The following is a 19,845-nucleotide window of genomic DNA, read 5'->3' on the forward strand; positions in this document are numbered from 1 at the left end:
TTTCTCTCGATGCGAAAGCAATCCTTTCAGGCAATTCTCAAGTGAGAAAGAGCGGCTGTACATTATTTTCAGACTCCTTTGTGGACATTTACCAAATTAGTATCGGTTAAAGGCTGGTATCATTACGTTAGCTGTTGGTTGGTTATGGTCAGCATTTTATTTCAGAAAATTCCGTTTGTGTTTAAAAAACTTTTTTTATAGTTTGTTTTTCCTCTCTGGCAGTGTACTGTTCAGGTAAAATTATCTTCAGGATAGCAAACACCTCTGTACTCTGTTAAGTCCTATTCCAAAATAACGAAATGATTCACGTATTTTTCAGCTTTCAACACCAAATGCCTCCGGTAATAGAGAAACCCTTTTGTATCTCTTCTGTTTGGATGGGTAGTCCAACTAACCATCTCTATATAATAAAAGATAGAAGAGCACACATGTTATTTCCAAAAATTACATCTATATTGGAATCTCCTTGCTACATCACAGCCTGTATATTAGCTCCACATAAACAAAATCTGAAATAGAACATGCCAAAGAGCTATGGAGGCCGTGATTTTAGAAGAGTGCAGGAACTGATCAGAATCTGCGTGCTTCATGCGGCCACATTTTTTACAATTAAAAAGGACTGATTTCCTAAGCCATACTTGGTCACGGTTAAAAGAAACAAAAACAAAGTGTGCACGACTGATTAGTTTATATCTGAGCTAGGGCTGGAGTGCTCTGAAAGAGGAAAAACTGAAGCCCTCAAAGTAAACCTTCCAGTGTTGCACAGGACTGCATTATATGGTCTCACCCTCTGTGGTGCTCAAAGGAGAGCAAAAAAGCAGGGTTTAGGGAACCAATGCCAGATTCTTAAAAGCATGTGGATCCTTAAATCTATTATAGTGTATGGAAATTAGGTACTTAATATGACTGAAAATGTAAATATACTTTCCTAATCCAGTAAACTATAAAGGCCTGGTTTCTCCTGCTTAAATTTATTTCCAAATTAGGGGTATGGGTACCCTCAGCTCCATCTTCTGTCAGTGAAAACGGCAGGTTAGGGAACCATTTATCCCACCGGAGACCGGGATTGCCCTGTGGTACCCATTTCTCTGGTGACTAGCGAGGAACCTAAAACCTCTGGTGCAATGAAACTAGCTGGCTGCCACGCTGACGTAAGAGCAATTGTCTAGGGCATGTCTAAAGTAATGTTTCTTCCATAAGGAGATCTATGCAATATCCAGTTCAGGTGCTCTGCTTGTTTAAAGTGACACAGTGCCATTCGGACTGATGGAGATTTGTATCGGCTGAGGACCTAGTCTCTGACGAGAATCACGCTCTCAAAAACTGTTCTTTGAAAATCGCTACACATTTCCTCTCTGCCACGTTCTGCATAGCTCACTGCCATGCAGGAATGAACTGTTTGATTTTAGACCTAGACACACTCGCACTATCAGAATCTCAGGGTCTCTTTTGTGCCTTTTCTGAAAAGACAGTATGGAGATTGTGATTTATTTTGTATGGTATCAGCTGCACACAGAAAAAGTTTCTTGTGTACTCGAGTGAGGGTGAGTGATACCTTTTATAGATTGAAACCGATACAGATCATAAGAAATTAAAGTAAACCTGAAAAGTCAAAATGAGACCAAAGAAAACTTTAAGGAGGACAAGGAATCCTACACCTGGGTCTGCTCTTAGTGAGGTTTTGTCACTAAGTTTTTAACACATTTTGCCTGTATTCAGCCTGCTACTGGAGCAGCTAATCCACCTTCCAGGTCATAGCCTCACTAACTGTATTTCTGAAGTTTCAAAGCGGATACAGTCAATAAGGAATCTCCTCCACTGTTAACTACTTTGTATTACCAGTCCTTATCTGTTTTTCAGAGAATGCCAGCAACTCTTGCTGACCCTTTGTGGATTCTCTGCACCCTAGCTTTGCTCCTCTGCAGAGGATTTCTGTAATGTCATCCATGAACAGGTAGATTCAATTCACTTACAAACCACCAAATGCCCTTGAAAGAAATGGTGACATTTTCCAGTGCACTAATAGCTCACACTGCAGCAAGAACCTTCCAAGTTGTTAAGACACAGCAGACTAACGTTAATGAAAGTTTGTCCAAAATCCATATAAAATCTCTTAAAAACAAACAAAAATCCTGGACTATTAGTCCCAAACAACTGTGGGTTAATTAAATATAACAGAGAAGTTTACTGTGGGTTTTCAACTGTATGGTCGTATTTTTAATTTTAGCTTTACACAAATTGTGCAAACCTGTCCACCCCATTTACAGGGGGTTTTTTTCTTTATAATTAAACGTGGTTTAATTGTATTTGTTATTATATTATTTCTTACAACTTCAACTTCAGCAGATTCCTTTCTTTAGAGGCTTCCTGTACAATTCTATCTGACCTTTAGGTAAAGACCAACCTCTTTAGGCTATATATTTTTTTTTCCTAGTTGCTTTGGCAGCTTCTTAAGATATATTTCACTGTAGATTAATGAGCTACACATGGCTGATGGGACTGCTAGAAATTTACAACAGGAAAAACTCACCAATGCAAAATCATGTAGGGGACGGTTTCTACCATCATTACTCATGTGGAATAGTACCCTTCTCTGTTAGGCATCCTGCTGATTGAACATGATGAGGGTGAAGGTTTCTGGCTCATAACATATATAAGAAAATGCTGCCAGATGGCTTTAATTTGAGCCAGATTGTGAAGCCCCTACTCAAAGTGGGGAACAGTTACTCTACTGAGACTGCTCAAGTAACTGTTTGCAATCTGGCTCTCTGAAAATAAACCAGGGGACGAGTCATTGCTGGATTCAGTGACCCATTTAGCAGACACCTGCTTTGAGATTATGATAACTACTGGTTTAAAGTTATTTCCTCTCCAGAGGAATGCCAGCTTTAACAAGGCTTTTGCAACTCACCTAGACCATTCAGTACCTGTGCCTAACCTGTGCCTAACCTCTGGCACACCCCAAAGGCCTGCATCCTCCAAGTAGCTGTATGGGATCTGCCTGCAGCGGCCACCTCTCTGGGGCTCTTCCCAAGTAAACCATGTTTTTGTGGAAGGGGATGGTACGTTCCCACATTTCTTCATGACATGGATCGGGCTGAGGCTGGAGTAGGCACCCGGACCCTCAAGCTGGGAAGTGCTCTTAGGTCTATCAGTCTGGAGGTAACTTCTGTTCTTGTAAGACAAGGGCACTTTACTATGCACATGACAAGGCTTTATATATCCCAGAGCAGCCTGACAGAACATTTGAAAGTCCACCTTCACGTACGCCTGTCTGTGCAAAGAAAGTTGAAACTGTTCTTGCACTGAGATCACCATTAATACAAATTACTTGGCAGTGAGAATGAAAGGCTATTCAAGCACCACTCACTGAAGCTACAGCACAGATTTAGAATTCTCTTTCCAGGGGACAAACAGGAGGCCAGTTAAACAGCCAAATCCACACAGCAAATGGATGCCTGCTCCTCCCATGGCGATTTCATTCCCAGGTTTAAATGTCAAATTAGATTACAATTTTATACATTGAAAAGGAAAAATGGGTTTAAAAATACCTCATTTAAGAAGGAGAAAAAAAAACATTTCATGGTTAAAGGAATACACTGTTTTACAGGAGAATATCCTTTTGTGGTGAAGCTTATAAATACTTAATATCCCACAATCACCACACACTAAATGTTCTGTGAAGCACTCAAGTCCAAGCCAAAATTATGGCATAGTGCACCTTAGAAAGTAATAAATATTATTTTTTCTAGAGATGTTCAGAAGCCACAAGTGCAATCCATGTGTAAACATTTGCAAGGGGGATTTAAACTCAGGATTTTGAGTTGGCCAAGGAACAACTGCAAGAAGTTTAGAGAGGCCTTATGTACCATCCACACTTCTCCAAACCTGGGGAACAAGTGGACTGTACAGTGGGGAGCTGCAGAAATCCTTGAGTACCTGCCTATAAAAGGGATGCAAAGTTGCTGTGTGCTTCCAGACCTGGCCTGGGACTTGCCCAAAGCCTGTCCATACTATTTTTCTTTAGGATGTGGAGTTTTTATCTGATCAGCCTTATAGACTTACAAAATTTTATGTAAGTATACAGTACCCTTGCTGGAGGAGTAGAGGAGAGGAAGCTAGACTTAAGTCTAAAATAATATTTACATAGCACTTTCGGATCCTTAAATATGAGATACAAAACTTTATTTGTAACTATCACTGGGCTTTGAATAATACAAAAAATTAAAACTACTGACAAATTATATTCAGCCACAGAGAAAACTCAGAATACAGTAAATGATCTAAATAGCAATTCTCATGCAAATAATTCACCCTTAACATAATATTGTATCAGAAAAGTTGATAAAATGTGTACAAAGGAAAAAAAATACCCTAAATGTTATGGTTCCTTCTTCATGTTGAACAAAAATGTTTGACAATATTCTGAAATTCTCTGCAGAGATTACTTATTTGTCAGTATGTTTTCTCTCACATGGAGAAGCCAGGCATTGTCATTAAAATATACTGGGAAAGTAGAGGGGAAATAAGAAAAATATTTTTGTCAAACAGCCTCTGGTTTTCCAAAGCCAACATAAAATGTAATTTGTTTAGTGTGTAACAAAAACAAACAGTGGATTTAGATTCCTTCTTTCTGTGTCTGTCTTGTTTCTTCTTTGCATATAGTTTTACAGAAATCTGTTATTTAATTTTATATTGTACATGCAAAGAGGCTTTCAGCATAACCCATTTTAATTGGCCTTATCAAATGAAATCATGGTCGTGCAAGTTTAAGACATTCTGTCCAGCAAACATCTGCAAGTGCTATTCAGAGCCACAGTATAAAATTTCCTTTGAGTTTCTTCTATAGCTTTCATGTTCAAATTTTTATCCAGACTTTGGTTTTTGAAAAAAATTGAAATAACCTGTATAAACAATTCAATTCTACAGAAATGTAGAATTTTGTTTTATAAACCAGGTATAAGGAATATAAACATCTGTAAGTTAATAGTCTTCTATTGCTTCATGAAGGGGAGAGTACAAGGACAGCGTAAAAGATTTACAGCCTTGTAGTTTCCCATGAAAATGTTGCAGAGTGCAGGTACGTGGTTCAGTATATGTCTCGTACACGCAGCACAGAGTTATCATAACTCTTTATATGGAGATGAAGAGCTGGATTAAGATATCATATTCCATGCTGGTATCCTCTGGCAGTGTAATTAGACAATAAGATAGTTTCATACTCTCTGATACCACTGGGATGCAAAACAGGTTCTAGATTCAGGACCTGATCCTTGGTCAATATATAAAGTTTACAATCGTTCCACATATACAGATTATTTAAATATAAGCATCAGTATACATAGATATGTTACTGATTTATATACATCAAATATATACATCCCTGAAAGCAGTCTTGGGAAGGACTGGCAAGGATACAATTCACCTACAAAACAGTAGAAGTACTACGGCCACAGAATGGAAACAAGGAAGTAAGGATTATTTTAAGTTCTTAAAGAAAGATTCTGATCTCAATTGGAAACCTGTTATGAATGCAAATTAATTATTTCATAAATGCTCTATTATTCAGCATTATTAGTAACCCTACTATATGCATCCAGGATCCTTTCCAGGTGTGCCAATGCTTATGACTACATGGTAGAATCATAGGAAATACTTTAAATAGTAAATTGTTCACCTCCACCAACATTTTCCTAAAAGAAAAAAAAATATTGATAGTGACAGAAACTTCTTTCTCAGGAGAGACCTAGATGACTTGCTGCCCAGTGCATGTTTTATGAAGTGATCATGTATTTATCAATTCAAAAACAGAAACACAAGCTCTGTCTATGCTGGTCTTTAACAGCAGTTAAGGGAGAGCAAACAGGATGCATCTTAATGATGCTGTAACCATCCAATATGTTTGGGTTTGTAAGAGCTACTGCCTAAAAAGGAAGCCTAGTTTAGACTTTTCCCTAGAATAAAACCTGGGTTATTGAGAGATGACTCTAAATCAGCGCAGGTTAATCTAAAATAGTAAGTGATCTGCTACTTCTACAATTTTAGAAACAGTTCAATCTAAATCAATGTTTTGCTCTATTTTAAGTTAAAAGTTTGAATTAAAATTGTGATATCAATTCTCCCACTTGCCACCCAAGATTCTGGAGAATATTCTGGCAAGACTTCCACTTGCACTACTTATTAATACATAAACTTTTATATAATACAAACATTGTACACTAAAAAACACCATTTCATATATGCTTACCATCTTGCGTGTTTTGACTAAGGATCTGAGAGCGGAGCTCCTCCAGGGTAATTCCCAGGCATTTACAAATTTCCTCTGTGCTGTAAGGCTCAGGATGTAATACCTCCTCGACAATGGTCAGCATTTCCTCTAGGCTAACTCCTAGCTTGGTTTGCACATCATAGAGTCTCAACATTTTTTCCCAGTCCAAGCCTTTTGACTTTGAGAGAAGCTAAAATTCAAAAAATAAAATGGAAAATGTTATGCCTTCCTGTTTAAAACTATTTAATTGTCCATAAGCACCTTTAAGACCCATTTGCTCTTTCCACTTCTTAATTGGGAACCATCAGAAGCTACTTTCTATCAGTACATGGCAGATAATAATTATATTTACTTATAAAAGGTCTGTGAATGACACATATTCTTCCCTCAAATCAGATATTGTCTGTAAAAGCCATCCTGGCATTACTTGTGTGATATCAAATCAGTGGTTTATCCTCTTCCATGGATGTTGTTACTTCAAGCATTTATTAACCTTTTACAACCACAATCAGACAATTGCTTATACAAATCCTACGATATTGTAACACTAAAAGTCCCTAAGAAGTCTGTTTCTGTACTGTTAGAATTTGCTCTAACATTTAAAACTGTTTGACCTTTCCAATATGCTCCTGGAATTTTCTGATGAACATTTGAGGTTGTCATTAAAACCCTTTCTCATAATAGCCTTAAAAATATGAAAGTAGGCATAAGATTTGTGTGGGAGAATTAACCGTAACCTTTCTCAATCTCTAAAGTAAATTTTAAATATGTTCTTTTAACATCTAATTCAAAGGAAGTTTTGAGCTTACAGGAAGGTTACGATGTTAGTCAGACTCTGCTCCATTCCTACATGATTGCTATGATGCTGATTAGTTATAGATATATCTGGTTTTCCCACTCCAGATAATGATGTCATGCTTTGTGTATCTTTGTGGTGTTTTGGCAATTGACAGCAGTTACTTCAACCACCAGAATCCTAAAAGGAAGTATGTCAAAGAGGCTTTTCTCTGGAAGAGAAAAGGTTGAGTAAAGCAGCTTTCCTCATAAGGTGGAGTATTTTTAATGTTATTAATCACAGAATATTAAGTCATCATTGTGGGATCCTACTGACATACCACCTTTAACTTCAACAGATTACTACAGAGTAAGACACAGATTAGCAGGTACATGCCAATGTCATTTTACTGTAGTCATAAGCACATGACATACCTCCAATCCTGCACCATTTAAGTTGATATTAAAGCTTCCAAGTATGCCAGATCAGGCTGTATGTTTGCAGAGTTTAAACCACTACAGCAAGACCAAGGAATGAAATCCTTTCCCTATTCAAATCAGTGTTAAAACCTCTCATCAAAAGGGCCAACATTTCACCCAGTGTGTTTTGTTACTCTTTTCAATAAACACTGGTTTTGAGTGAGATTAGTTTGAAATCATTTACGTCTCAATTCAGCAAAGCCGTTTAACTTCCTGGGTTAACAAATATCATGGGATTTACATACATGTCTGAAAAGTATTTGCTTTGCTTTATGCAAAGTTACAGCATGAAATTTAAGCAGAAGATCTGCTGCTCAACTATTTGCTATAGATTCTCATGCTCCTGCTCTCCTCCAACAGTGCTTTTGCAGGGGCTTTTCCAGTCTTGCTTTATTACAGTATATAAAAATTAACTACTTTTGGTGCCATCTAGTGACTTGCTAAGATTTATGTGAGGCTTAGTAGTGCAGAACAAACAAAATACAATCAAAATCCAAATCATATGACTCTGTCACCATCTAAAACACAGTTTTGTATGTTCAGCGGTAGAGAAAGAAGCAGCACTGTCTAGTGGCTAACGCAGAAATCAGGGTGAGAAAATTTTCTTGTAAAAGGCTGATTAAATCACTTCTGGCCTGCTTTTCAAAGGCTCTGAGTACCTAGAACTCCACAGCCTTTATGTCATTGTATTTTAGCTTACTTATTGGTAAGTTAGAATAACAATTATTGCTTCATTTGTTTTACTCAAATACTGAGTATCTCTTATGTTGGTGCATGTTTGTGACATGTTCTTAAATCTGCTTCAAGGTGCTAAATGAATGGAAATTTTTTTCCTCATACTTTAATCCCAATGTTCAGCATCCCCTAGACTTTATTACCAGAAGTTAAACAGAACTAAGAATTTACAAAAAATAATGTTCCATAAGGCAACAAAAGTTTTTCTACTTCCTTTTGTAATAAATAATCCCCTGTAGAAATATGTCATGTATTGTCACATCTGTTCCCATTTCTATACTTCAAGGGAGAAGCTGTACTTTAGATGAACTAACTATGCTGGAGTTTTACAGGTCAGATGTTCTAAATGGAAACTGACCCTGTCAGGCCAGCGGGCAGGGCTTTGTTGGAAAGGTCTATACTGCTTATAGCAAAGTTTCAATTCTAACAGCACTGGGAAAAATGTTATGGGCAAATAGAAATGGTTTTTGAAAATAATCTAGCTGCAGCAGCTCAAATTCTAATGGACACAGAACAGAAATGGGAAAAAAATCCCATCTATTAAATGTACAAAAGTAATCCTGATACTGATCCCACAGTTGGATGTTTTCGTGATGGTCTCTGACTAGAAGGACTAAAGATGGGGACATCATCCAGCTGGCTCTTAACTGCCAGGATATAGCATCTGTAGCTTTATTGTCCTTTACTGTTCAACACAGGCACACTGGAGAATTGTAAGTAACTGAGAGGAAAACATACTTAGTAAATGATGGGACAAATATAAATAAAAGAAAGTCTGATGAGGAGTACTTAGTCCTTATATAGCAACATCACTTTCTTACACTTTACATTTCTATAAAGTCATCTGAGCATCTTTCCACATTTAACAAACATTAGTTGATTAACTATATGGCATTCCAGTTGCAGACATTCTTGGCAACACTCTGTAGCTGACAGTGAAGTGAACCACACACGGTGAAGCAGGGGAGAGCACAGCATTCACTAATGCTCATATTCATCCTGCAGCACCTACTGTGTGACTTCTCTGAAGTATAAAGCACAAGTTAATTTCCTGTGGAATTGCGAGTGTTCTGCAGAACATAAGCGTCTTTAAACATATTGTTTAATGGAGTACAGGAAAGCACTCAGAGGTTACAACAAGAATAGAGAAAGAAAAAAAAAAAAAAACAAGCAAAAGAATGACTGTCCAGAAGGGAAGGGAAAGGAACAGAACCTGAGAAAGAGAATTTTGTGAAGATGATCAAGAGCTCATTTGCTGCAGGACAGACTGACATCAAAATGTTCTACACTAATGCCAGCAGGGATATGTTGTGTTGGCATCTCTACTTACATGGAGTTTTCTCCAAACGGTATGAAATTCTAGAATGACCGAAAGCAGAAAGGGGGAAAAAAGCCTATCCTAAGGCACTTACCAATGAGAATTTCTTTTAAAGCATTATTGCGAGGCCCAGCATGTTATTTCATAGTTCCATTAGCTTAATGGTGCTTGAAAGACTTCCCTGCTTCCACTGACATACCTGCCCTCCTTCACCCCACTGTGACCTGTTCCTAAAGACAGTCTTTCCCTGGCTCAATGTATTTTTATAGTGTGTGCAACTTTCCATCTGGGTAGCATATGTTTAAAAATAGACAGGTGTATGTTGTTAGTCTCCTTAAAATCAAGCATCTGCTAAAGGTACCTTTTTAGAGATTGCATCGTAGCTAACAGGAATGTAAAAAAAACCCCATCTTTCCTTACCACCTTTTCAGTTTACTGCACAGGACCAATAATTTAAAGCAATTTAGAAAACTGTGATTCAATTCAAGAAATCTGGTATATGGAATAATACTTCAAAAGGTCTTACAACTTAACGCACTCGTTGTAGTTTGCCTTTTAGAACAGATCATCTGTGAAGGCTCCGTTTCTTATGCAAAAAAAATTCCCAAAGAAGCTCTTCCTAAAATACATACTTAGTCAATTAACTATCCTAAATCAGAGGTTTATCAGTTATACCAAGACCGACACACAGAGAGGTCCTTATCTTGATTTGCTTAATGGCATAAGGATCTTTTTATTAACTTCAGTGACAACAGCTTTAACTATGGTCATCGGTGCTCTTATTGTTACCATATCTTATATACATCTAAAATGGAGCTATGTTCTTTATACTTGAGTTCAAAGCCCATTTAAAAAGTCATCTGAAGTTTCGCTTCTCTCCTTGAAAAATATCTCAACACAGCATTTTATATTACATTTTGTCAGTATCTGATCATGTCTCCAACTCTTTTTTTTTTTTTTTTAAGCATTGACTATGGTAATTTTTCATAGAATTATGATGCCAACAGCTGCTCAAAGTACTTTTGAGTATTGCTCAGATTTTGGCCAAATATTTTGTGGCAAGGAGTTCCACACTGCAGTTTTTAAAACTTTCATCTAGACTTTGTGACCCAAATTCTATTCTTTCACACAGCGCACTCTGTTGGGTATAATTTATGCATACTCCTCACTTAATCTAATCAAAGAAAAATCCACTGTATTCCTATAACAAACTCAAATCAAACCCTACATCTACATATTCCTAAACCTATGGTCTACAAAATCCAGAATGAAAGTGGAACTTAGATTTTTTTCATGTTCAAATTCCATACATTTTAGAGATAATTGCAAGCTGTAAACTAGGAGCACAAATTAAATGTTGGGTTTTGATTCAAGCCTGTTTTTAAACTTCACACTGACATATATGCTGCTATTCAGCATTTCCAATATTACTTCCAGGCCTCCAACTAGTAGCTTTGATGTCCTCTAAATCATAGAAAATACGTATCTATTGCCATATATACATATAAACATGTGACCACACTGGTTGCTTTCCATTATTTGTCATTATTTAGCTTTAATTAGAAACAGTCTATCTTATTAACTGAGAATATTTTTTGCTGAAAAATAGACTTATTTCCTCCGTTGAAATATAATACAAAATAAATTGAATAGAACTAAATCACATAATCTTCTATATAAGGGCACAGTCCTTGCACTTCCATTAAACTCGGCAGGAGTTCTGTTTCTGCAGAAATGGAGGTGTCTGGTTCTGGAAAGAAAAATGCTACTTAAAGTAGCACCTAGCCAGGTGTTAAAGACATGATTGGTCAGAAGTGGAAAAAAGTACATATTTGGCTGAAGGTTTCATTAGAGTTTGACATAAGCCATACGTTACCTTTGTAGCCAGACGACACTCCATTACCCTAATATTGTAATGAGAAGTTGCTGCTTTATTCATTTCAACACAACTGTTAGCAATAACAAACGCTGCTCCACTTGGAAGTCTAACATCAGTTGCCCTCAGAGGACTGAACTCTATCAACTTGGCCTATTGAAAGAAAAATGAATGGTTAGTTTTAATTTACTACTAGCTAACAGTGCACTTAGTTCTATAAATCAAATGCAAATTTGCATGTTTTTTCTCTTGAAAATCCAGGGACAGTTAAGGAAAGAAAACTGACATGAAACAGCGAGAAAAGAGGTTTAACCTCATTGGCCAAGTTACACATACATTTCAAACCTTTCCCTTGTAGCTGGATTTTAAAATGTTTCCATTAAGTCTTTGGGTTTTTTCAGCATTTCACAGAACCCCACCCAACCTATTTTTCTTGCCTGTTTAAGACAACAGTTTTTCTTTGATCTACAGAAAAGTACCAGGCCTGGCTGAAGCTAATGTGCGTGCCACTAGAAACAAGGGGCTTCACATTCCCTTCCCCTTCACCAATGTCCATCTCCCCCTTAGTTTTCTGATTTTCCACTAAATCAAGATTAGTTCACTGAGGTACCGAATAGTACCAAAATCTTAGGACTGACTGGAGACAGTGATCATGTTACATATGGACGATTAAACAGAGAAATGAAATAAAACTATATATCAAAATGTAGTTACTATCTCCTTCCTTCTGACATAAGAGACTGTCTTGCCTCACAGATGCCTTACACAGGCTGCGTAAGATGTTCCCAACATTTTGTGACCTTTTCATGGAATAAGCTAGGCATCCATTAATTAAATAATTCAGGATGTAATGTAATCAAGAGATTAAATTCACATCTGGTTTTTCATTGGGATAAATTGTAAATCATGTGCCCTGCTTTGGCTTCTTAGAATAGACTGTAACTCTGCAAGCAGGGACGTCTTACTGGTTTTGGCATAGTTCACCCCCAGAGAGTTCCTTGAGCAGCTAGAGTGCTAAATAAACAATGACAAATCCGCTTGTACATTATGTACAGCACGTGTGTTACTCCCTGCCATTGAGATTCTGGACCACGTCACAAAACTACAATCAAGACAGACAAGCTCGCTTACATTTAAATATACTCTTTAAGAACTGCTACATTAGATCAGAATGTACCACTAAGCTGGTCCAGTGTCCTGTTTCTGACAGTAGCCATAAATGGATATTTAGAGGGAATATACAAATAGGACATATACAAAGCAATCTTTTTTCCGGGTGTGTTTTTCCAGCTTCCCATAAGCAAAGATTACCGTGGTTATACTTACACTGCAAGACACATCAGACTATTATGTTTAGTAGCTACAAATCGGCTAATACTCTATCAGTGTACCCAAGAACGTCTTTTTTGAACCCTTTTTAAACTTTTGCCTTCCACAATGTACGGTATTTCTCAACTTAACAATGAATGTTTTGGAAAAAAAAACACCAAACTTCCTTGTTTGTTTTTAACAAGCTGCTTGCTAATGTCATTGTGTTTCTATTAGTTCTTCGGTTATGAAAAACATTGAATTCTCAATTTACCTTCTCTTATCCATTCAGGGGTTTTACAGAGCTTCAAAATATTACCCTCAAAGATACTTGTTTTCCAAGCTAAAAAGTTTTAAATTATTCAGTCAATGCTCATATAAAAAAATAGCTTTGATCAACCTCAGTGTCCTCTACTGTACTTTTCTTCTAGTATATTTTTTTGAGATGGGAGGCCAGAACTGCATTCAGCTGCAAGTACACTGAAGCAAGGATATTTTCTGGTTTGTTCACAATCTCTTTTCTAATGTTTTCTAACATTTTCTTTGCCTTTTTGATCACCATCTTTGTATGTCAGAAAAGCCTCCACTTATATGATTATCTGTGTGTATGCCAGGAAAATATGCTGCTTCCTCAAGCATTCATGTAGCTGTGTGTTTACTACTAACAGTGTAAGTGTGAAGGAAAAGTGTAGAGTAGGTACAGGTGATGTGAAATTGAAAATACCTGTGTCTCATGACGGAATTAAATGTTTGATGTAATTCTAGGAAATAGCTTATTTTCTGTATAAGCTTATCCAAGATATGGCATTAAGGAACAAAAGCTGTAGAGATATAATATCACAATTATAAGCAAAATAAAGGTTGTCATGAAATGCTACATTCATTTCAATAAAAGTATTTTGACAGGTTTTAGGATTGAACATTCGCAGTCCTGTGCACCTTCTGGGACAGCAGATGAACTCCACTGTAAATTCCACTGCAAGCACTCATGCATAACTTGGCAGGTCCTGTATATCATTGCTAGTCCACCTTCTGTCACCACGTTTAAGCCAGCTAAATGCCTTCTACATCAGAATCCAGCCACAGAATTGTCTGGAATTAGCAAAACTGGGGGAAAAAAGTCTCCATTGTCTTTGTAACTGGACCTGGCAAAACTTCCTAGAACTGTTTGGTTATAAGAAGTTTCAAGAAAGCATTTTTGTAATAATTATCCCATTTGCACTGAATACAAGGCATACCGACCATTCAGATTTCATTATATGGGAAACATTCTAAGTTCAGCGATGAATTAGCCAAATAGCGTGGAACCTGGTGCTCTTCTAGAGTACATCTTTCCCCACATCTTTTTTTTCCTCCTTCTTGCCATTTCTCATTTTCATTATCTTATTCCTTCATACTTGTCATACTCGATTGTACACAATTTTATACATACAATTCCTGTTTCGTTTGCATACCAAGGGTGCTTATACTGCTTACTAAAGTATTCCAGTTTCTTGTCTTTCTGCTAGATACATATGAAGGTATTTTTTGTTTACATAAATTAATATTACATTGTTAGTTTCGATTACAAATATCCACATACAGTTCCTTCTTCTGCCAGAAAACAGATTGACTGGTCCATTCCTCCACCTTCTGTGCCAATATAATGTTCACTCTTTGTGCAAATTTCTGCAAGTTCCACCTGAAAAAAACATTAACATGTGAAGTTTCAGCCAAAGTTAAAGATGATATTCAGACTAGATATAAGGAAGAAAATTTTTACGATGAGGGTGGTGAGATACTGGCACAGGTTGCCCAGAGAGGTGGTAGATGCCCCATCCCTGGAAACATTCAAGATCAGGTTGGACAGGGCTCTGAGCAACCTGATCTAGTTGAAGATGTCCCTGCTCACTGCAGGGGGGTGGGACTAGATGACCTTTAAAGGTCCCTTCCAACTCAAACTATTCTATGATTCTATGATACTTTTATACTGCTTACATATGAACTAGTGAGAAAACAAAGGAGATAATGATAGAGCTCTGAAACCCTTGCCTCTCACACACGAAGTAGTATAAGCTAGTATCAACCAGGATGCCACATGGCCCCTTTTTCCTTTGTTCTGAAGCAAAATAGAATCAGCTATTCACCATCCACTGGACCTGCCATAGACAGATGCTTTTCAGGGTATCCTTGTTTAGACGCTTAATTCTTGTAGCTGTCCTTCTCCCGCCTTCCTCGTTCTCCTCACACTCCTCCATCCCAGTAGCCAATATTTTGTTGATTTATTAGTTGAATCCATCTATATATGCACCTTGGTAGCTTACAGAAAAATGGCAAGTTGTTACTTTATACTATTTTAATGCACTGACTCCATAATCAGAAATTATGTATTGAACCTAACTCAGAAACCCCTTCTCACTGGAAATACTCTTATCAGTGGTGCTTGTCATTTCTCCTTGAGATACTGTACTCTGCTTACATTATTTATCTGAACTAATTTGTAACTATATGTGATTTGCATTCTTTTGTGACATTTTAGGCACATTTTTGTGCATTCTGATACCTGCAGGTCAGAGGATACTATGGGAGGGTGGAATATCACTATCATAACTGTCAGAAATAATAATTTACAGTAAGGCTTTCAGCCATCAGGCCAAGTCAAAACAAAACACAAGAGAAGCCTTGGAGAATGGTCAAAGAACATAGACTAGTCAAAAGGAAGTAGGTCAAAAGGAAATAATCTGTGTCCCCATACTATGACCCATGCCAGTTTGTTTTTCTAAGCACAAGGTAACCACAGGGAGATGGGAAAAGAACTTTAGAAAAGCTGCAGTCTGTTTTTCAGTCTGGTGGCAAAGTCAGATTCAGATTCCGCACTAGGGATGTAGCATCAGAGGACTGAAACAAGCTCACCAGCAAGGCAGGGACATTAGCCAGCACACAGCTGTAAAAGGCAACAGATAGAGGCAGTAAATCACCATCCTAAGAGAGAGGTATGTGCAGGCTGCCTGCCTGCTTGCTCGCTCAATTTCTGTAATAGCACCACAGACAAAGTTGTAAAATTGGTCCTTAGATCGATGTAATCAGGCTGAATTGTTTGCAAATGCACTAACAACCAATTTACTCAGCTCACGATGCAGTTATGGCCAATAAGCCTTGGGCTGATAAGCAGAAGTTATCAAAAGAACATTAACAAAGTTACTCTAAAACTATGCAGATTGGATCTCTTTGAATCGAACGCAGTGAATCACCACTCACAAGAAAAAGACCATTAATGAGAGAACATAGAAAGTACAATCAGCAAAAATACTCTCCTTTTCTGCACTGCCTTTCCTCTGTGTATTTTAAAGATGAGCTGAAATAGAGATAATGCTTCTTTTATTTTTCTTGAGAAAGATAGGAACATCACACATTTGGTGTTCTTTCTTTTTAACAAAAGCTATCTCCCAGTGCCTGACTTTTGCTAAAGATGAGGTTCACCAAAATTTGTTTTTCCTCCCTTGTCCCACATCCACTCCAAGCAGCTCCATTTCCAGTTTGAACCTTAGACCTCTTCATCCCATCAACAGAAGTTTAACATCCAGCCACTATGTCCGTGCCCCACTACAAGTTGGAAATAATTCTGAATTAAATGCTAATGAATGTAACGGTGCTTTTTTTTCCCATTTAATGCTAAAATACTCAGCAACAGCTCCACAGAAAAGAAAGAACAAACCTCCACAGAACAAACCACTAGATGCTCACTCCTTTCTACATGTGAAGGTGCGCCTATTTACAAACATCTGTTGCTGGGACGTAGAAATGCTGGCATGCTTCAGCAAGTTCTGCTGAACCTGCCTTTCGCCCCTCTGAGAACAGAGGAATACCACATCCCTGATTTTTGTAGCCACTGGCAGGAGACATCAGACTGGAGTTCATGAATATTACTCACTGGCAGCAACAGAAACTTCTCCACGCTGGCTGAAAAGACCACGCAGCATGCCGGTCATGCACTTAAATAGGAGCTGTGGCTGTGCAAACCTGGCCTGAAGTACAGTTCCTGAGGTACTGACAATGTGTATTCCACTCTTGGGCACAGCTGCCTGAGGTATTATGTCATCTGCAATTGCCAGATAAAGCTTTGAAAAGTCAGAAATTAAGCATTTCACCCTTCACTTAGTCTGGCTGCATGTCATCTCCATATACACATCAACTACCACTTGATTGCTTAAATCGTTTAGACTTTATGAGCCTGGGCTTATTAAATAAATATCAGGAGAAGTCTTGCAGAGGAGGAATGTTAACAATTAGGACAGTGCCACTCCCCTGTCCCTTTACATGGTCTGGTGAATTGTGCCTGGTTAAGCATTGGGCCTTGCTTCGTCCCAGCTCACCAGCTGTCCAGCTGCGTATGCTGGGCTAACAGCGCTGTTTGAGCTTGAGCAACTTTTGTTTTGAAACTCAGCAAGGATTGGCAGGACCACCAAGTAGTAACTGGCAAGGGTTGAGAAGAACCCTCTCCACAAGACAGCCCAAGGCATCCCTGAAACATTATTTGGTTTCTAATTTAAACAGGCCCTTGCTGACACACGCTGGCCTTCTAATACTAGGATGAGAAGCATGTGAATGGAGAGGAAATCGTCATCTGTATAGAAAGCAGTTTCTACTTACTATTGAGACAAATGGGAAAATGTTTGCCTTTTTGCTAAAACGAATGAAAGGGAAAAGTTCAGAGGAACTGAATTGTAGCATTGGAAACTAATGTGAAGACTAAACTGGAGAGCCTTGTGTACATATTTGATACTTGGAAAAGGATGGTCATATGACTGAAACAGTGAACCAAATGTCAGGAGGTCTGGGCTCAATTTCTAGTTCCACATTAAGTTTCTTGTGATTCAGGGAAAGTCCCTTTAATTCATCATGGCTCCATTTCCTCAATAAAATGAGGAGTATCTTCCCCCTCTTTGTAATTAGTAATTGCTACTTGGGATTCTTAGATGATAATGCTATAAATATGTGTGACTTCATTACTAGAAACTGAAAAAAGCCACATTTTGCTACACAAGTTCTCTGACTCTAGGCTTCCACAGAAATTATGTCTAAGGAAAAAATTCGCTAAAACCATGTAATAAAAGGAAATAACTTTTGCCTATCTCAGAGCAATGCCTTGTTTCCATTCAACTTGCAACACTCAGAAGCTCTTTAGGGCAGGGACTGTTTGAATCATCTGTTATTTATACCTCTCTGTAGTGTATGTCTCACCTGTAAAAATACAGAGCTGCTCAGATCCCAGATTTCACTGCAAAATTTGGCAACATCTCAAATGTATGTCTGAACAATACCTAGGCATGCATCACCTTCTTCCTCCTGGCTGCACTGCAGTTCCTGCAGAGAAGTAACTCAGAGCATTCTCATAGCCACATTTAGGGAGACTGCACTCCAGGTTACACCACAGCACCACCTGCCAGGCAGGTAGGTCAGAGGGGGCCAGCCCTCCTTGGTAGGTCTCAAAGTACAACTGTTATGCATATAAAATAATGTTGCCCCACTGAGTTCCGCAGGAGTCCTCAACAGGCGTTCTTGTAGAGCTAGGTGAAAGGAGACATTTGTTCTTCATGAAGCACCATGAGAAATATGCAGAAAGAATAAACCCCATCTGTACATAGGCTACACTTCCATCCCACGTATTCTGATCCATATGAGAGATCACTTTGAGCCATCCACAAAACATAACTAGTTCTACGCACCCAAGACTCACTAGCATGGTTTTTCCATCCCTAAAGCAGTATTTCAAAAACACTAATAAATCATAATTTAAGTCTTCATACAATTTTACATACTTTACTTTAAAAGCATTCCTATAAGGTTGCTCTTATCTTCAATTTAGAGACAGCACAGATATTTACATGATTTGTTCAAAGTCATGTGAATCAGTTACAAAGCTGAAATGAGAATTCAAAAACCTCCCTATTTCCAGTATTGTGGCTTATTTCTGTAAAGAACATGGTCTCAGGGAAATCTTTACAGGGCAGGTTTAAAATCTTTTTAAGATGATGGTAATGAAAAGTGGAACAAAAATACACTACAATCAACATAAAAATGGGTCTGAACAGTAGCATTATGACTCTAGGAAAAAAATTACTTAATCAGATGAATAAAAAATTTCCTTATCCCAGCTGTTCTGTGATCCACATATGCTACTGCCCTCTGAATTTCTGTATTATTGTTCCAGGAAGTTGTTCCAACAGGACTGGCTAGACCAGGTCATCATTTGTGAATAATAACCATCATGCGGACAGTAAGTCCTAAGCTGTCATCTACACTATTAAACAAGCAAACTGATATATTTAATGTAGTAATTAAAAAAGTAAAGCTCAAACATCAGGAGATGTTTCCTTTGATCCTGCTCCCCCCCCAAAAAAAAAAACCCTAGCCAAGAAGGGAAGTGCATATAATGCCCATGACTAAGTAAGGGGTTGTCAGCTAGCTAAAATTCATTAAAAGACTTGGATCGGAATAAAAAAATAGACTATATTAACATAAAAGCAGCCTTTGTGGGTCAAACTAATGCCACTTCTAGTTCTGTATCTTGTACCTGAAAGTGGACTCTTAGTATGGAACAAAGGCCAAGTACAGATGATATTTCCCCAGAATGTTATTTTTTGATAAAGAGCTTCCTGAGCCAAATGTGAATTCTGCACACTTAGTTACCAACAATGGATTTCTTATATATGAACTTGTCCAGACTCCCTTTTAACTCATTCAGAATTTTAACATGTAGAACATCCAGTTACAAGGACTTCTACAACTTGTCAGGTGAAGAACCATCTCCTTTTATTGATTATTAACATGCCCCTGACTAGCTTCATTTAATACCTCCTGGCTCTTATAATGTGAGGGGCAATGAATAATTGATTCTTACCCACTCCATCAATTACATTCATTGTTTTATGGACCTCTATCACTTCCCCCTTCAAATGCCTTTTTCCAAAGAGTCCTAGCTTACTTTTATGGAGGTCATTCTGTACCTCTGATCATCCATGTGGCTTTTCCCTGAATCTTTCACAACTTAACTATCTCGGTTGGCAAGAAAGGAGAGAGGCAGACTTACAGCTTTTCTTAGACTAC

The 19,845-nt window shown here is 37.9% G+C and overlaps 1 protein-coding gene and 1 long non-coding RNA gene across 4 annotated transcripts in view; one reads left to right on the forward strand and one right to left on the reverse strand.

Moving 5' to 3' along the window:
• Window positions 1-19,845, forward strand: part of LOC140655787 (uncharacterized) — a 125,873-nt gene that overhangs the window by 95,046 nt on the left and 10,982 nt on the right. For 2 of the 3 annotated variants that reach the window (XR_012043874.1, XR_012043872.1), the window contains exon 7: window positions 16,424-16,600. The exons of the other annotated variant lie outside the window; for it this stretch is intronic. This is a non-coding gene — a long non-coding RNA (uncharacterized lncRNA). Of the gene's footprint in view, window positions 1-16,423; window positions 16,601-19,845 lie in introns of those variants that run through there. 3 annotated transcript variants of the gene reach the window in all.
• Window positions 1-19,845, reverse strand: part of GALK2 (galactokinase 2) — a 49,959-nt gene that overhangs the window by 10,045 nt on the left and 20,069 nt on the right. Inside the window, exons 6-8 of the mRNA XM_072870691.1 lie at window positions 14,342-14,440; window positions 11,452-11,604; window positions 6,248-6,458 (exon numbers count right to left, since the gene is read on the reverse strand). Of these exons, the coding sequence (XP_072726792.1) occupies window positions 6,248-6,458; window positions 11,452-11,604; window positions 14,342-14,440 (463 nt within the window). The remainder of the gene's footprint in view (window positions 1-6,247; window positions 6,459-11,451; window positions 11,605-14,341; window positions 14,441-19,845) is intronic.

The sequence above is a fragment of the Ciconia boyciana genome, chromosome 8 (assembly GCF_034638445.1).
Source record: "Ciconia boyciana chromosome 8, ASM3463844v1, whole genome shotgun sequence".
Classification (NCBI taxonomy): Eukaryota; Metazoa; Chordata; class Aves; order Ciconiiformes; family Ciconiidae; genus Ciconia; species Ciconia boyciana.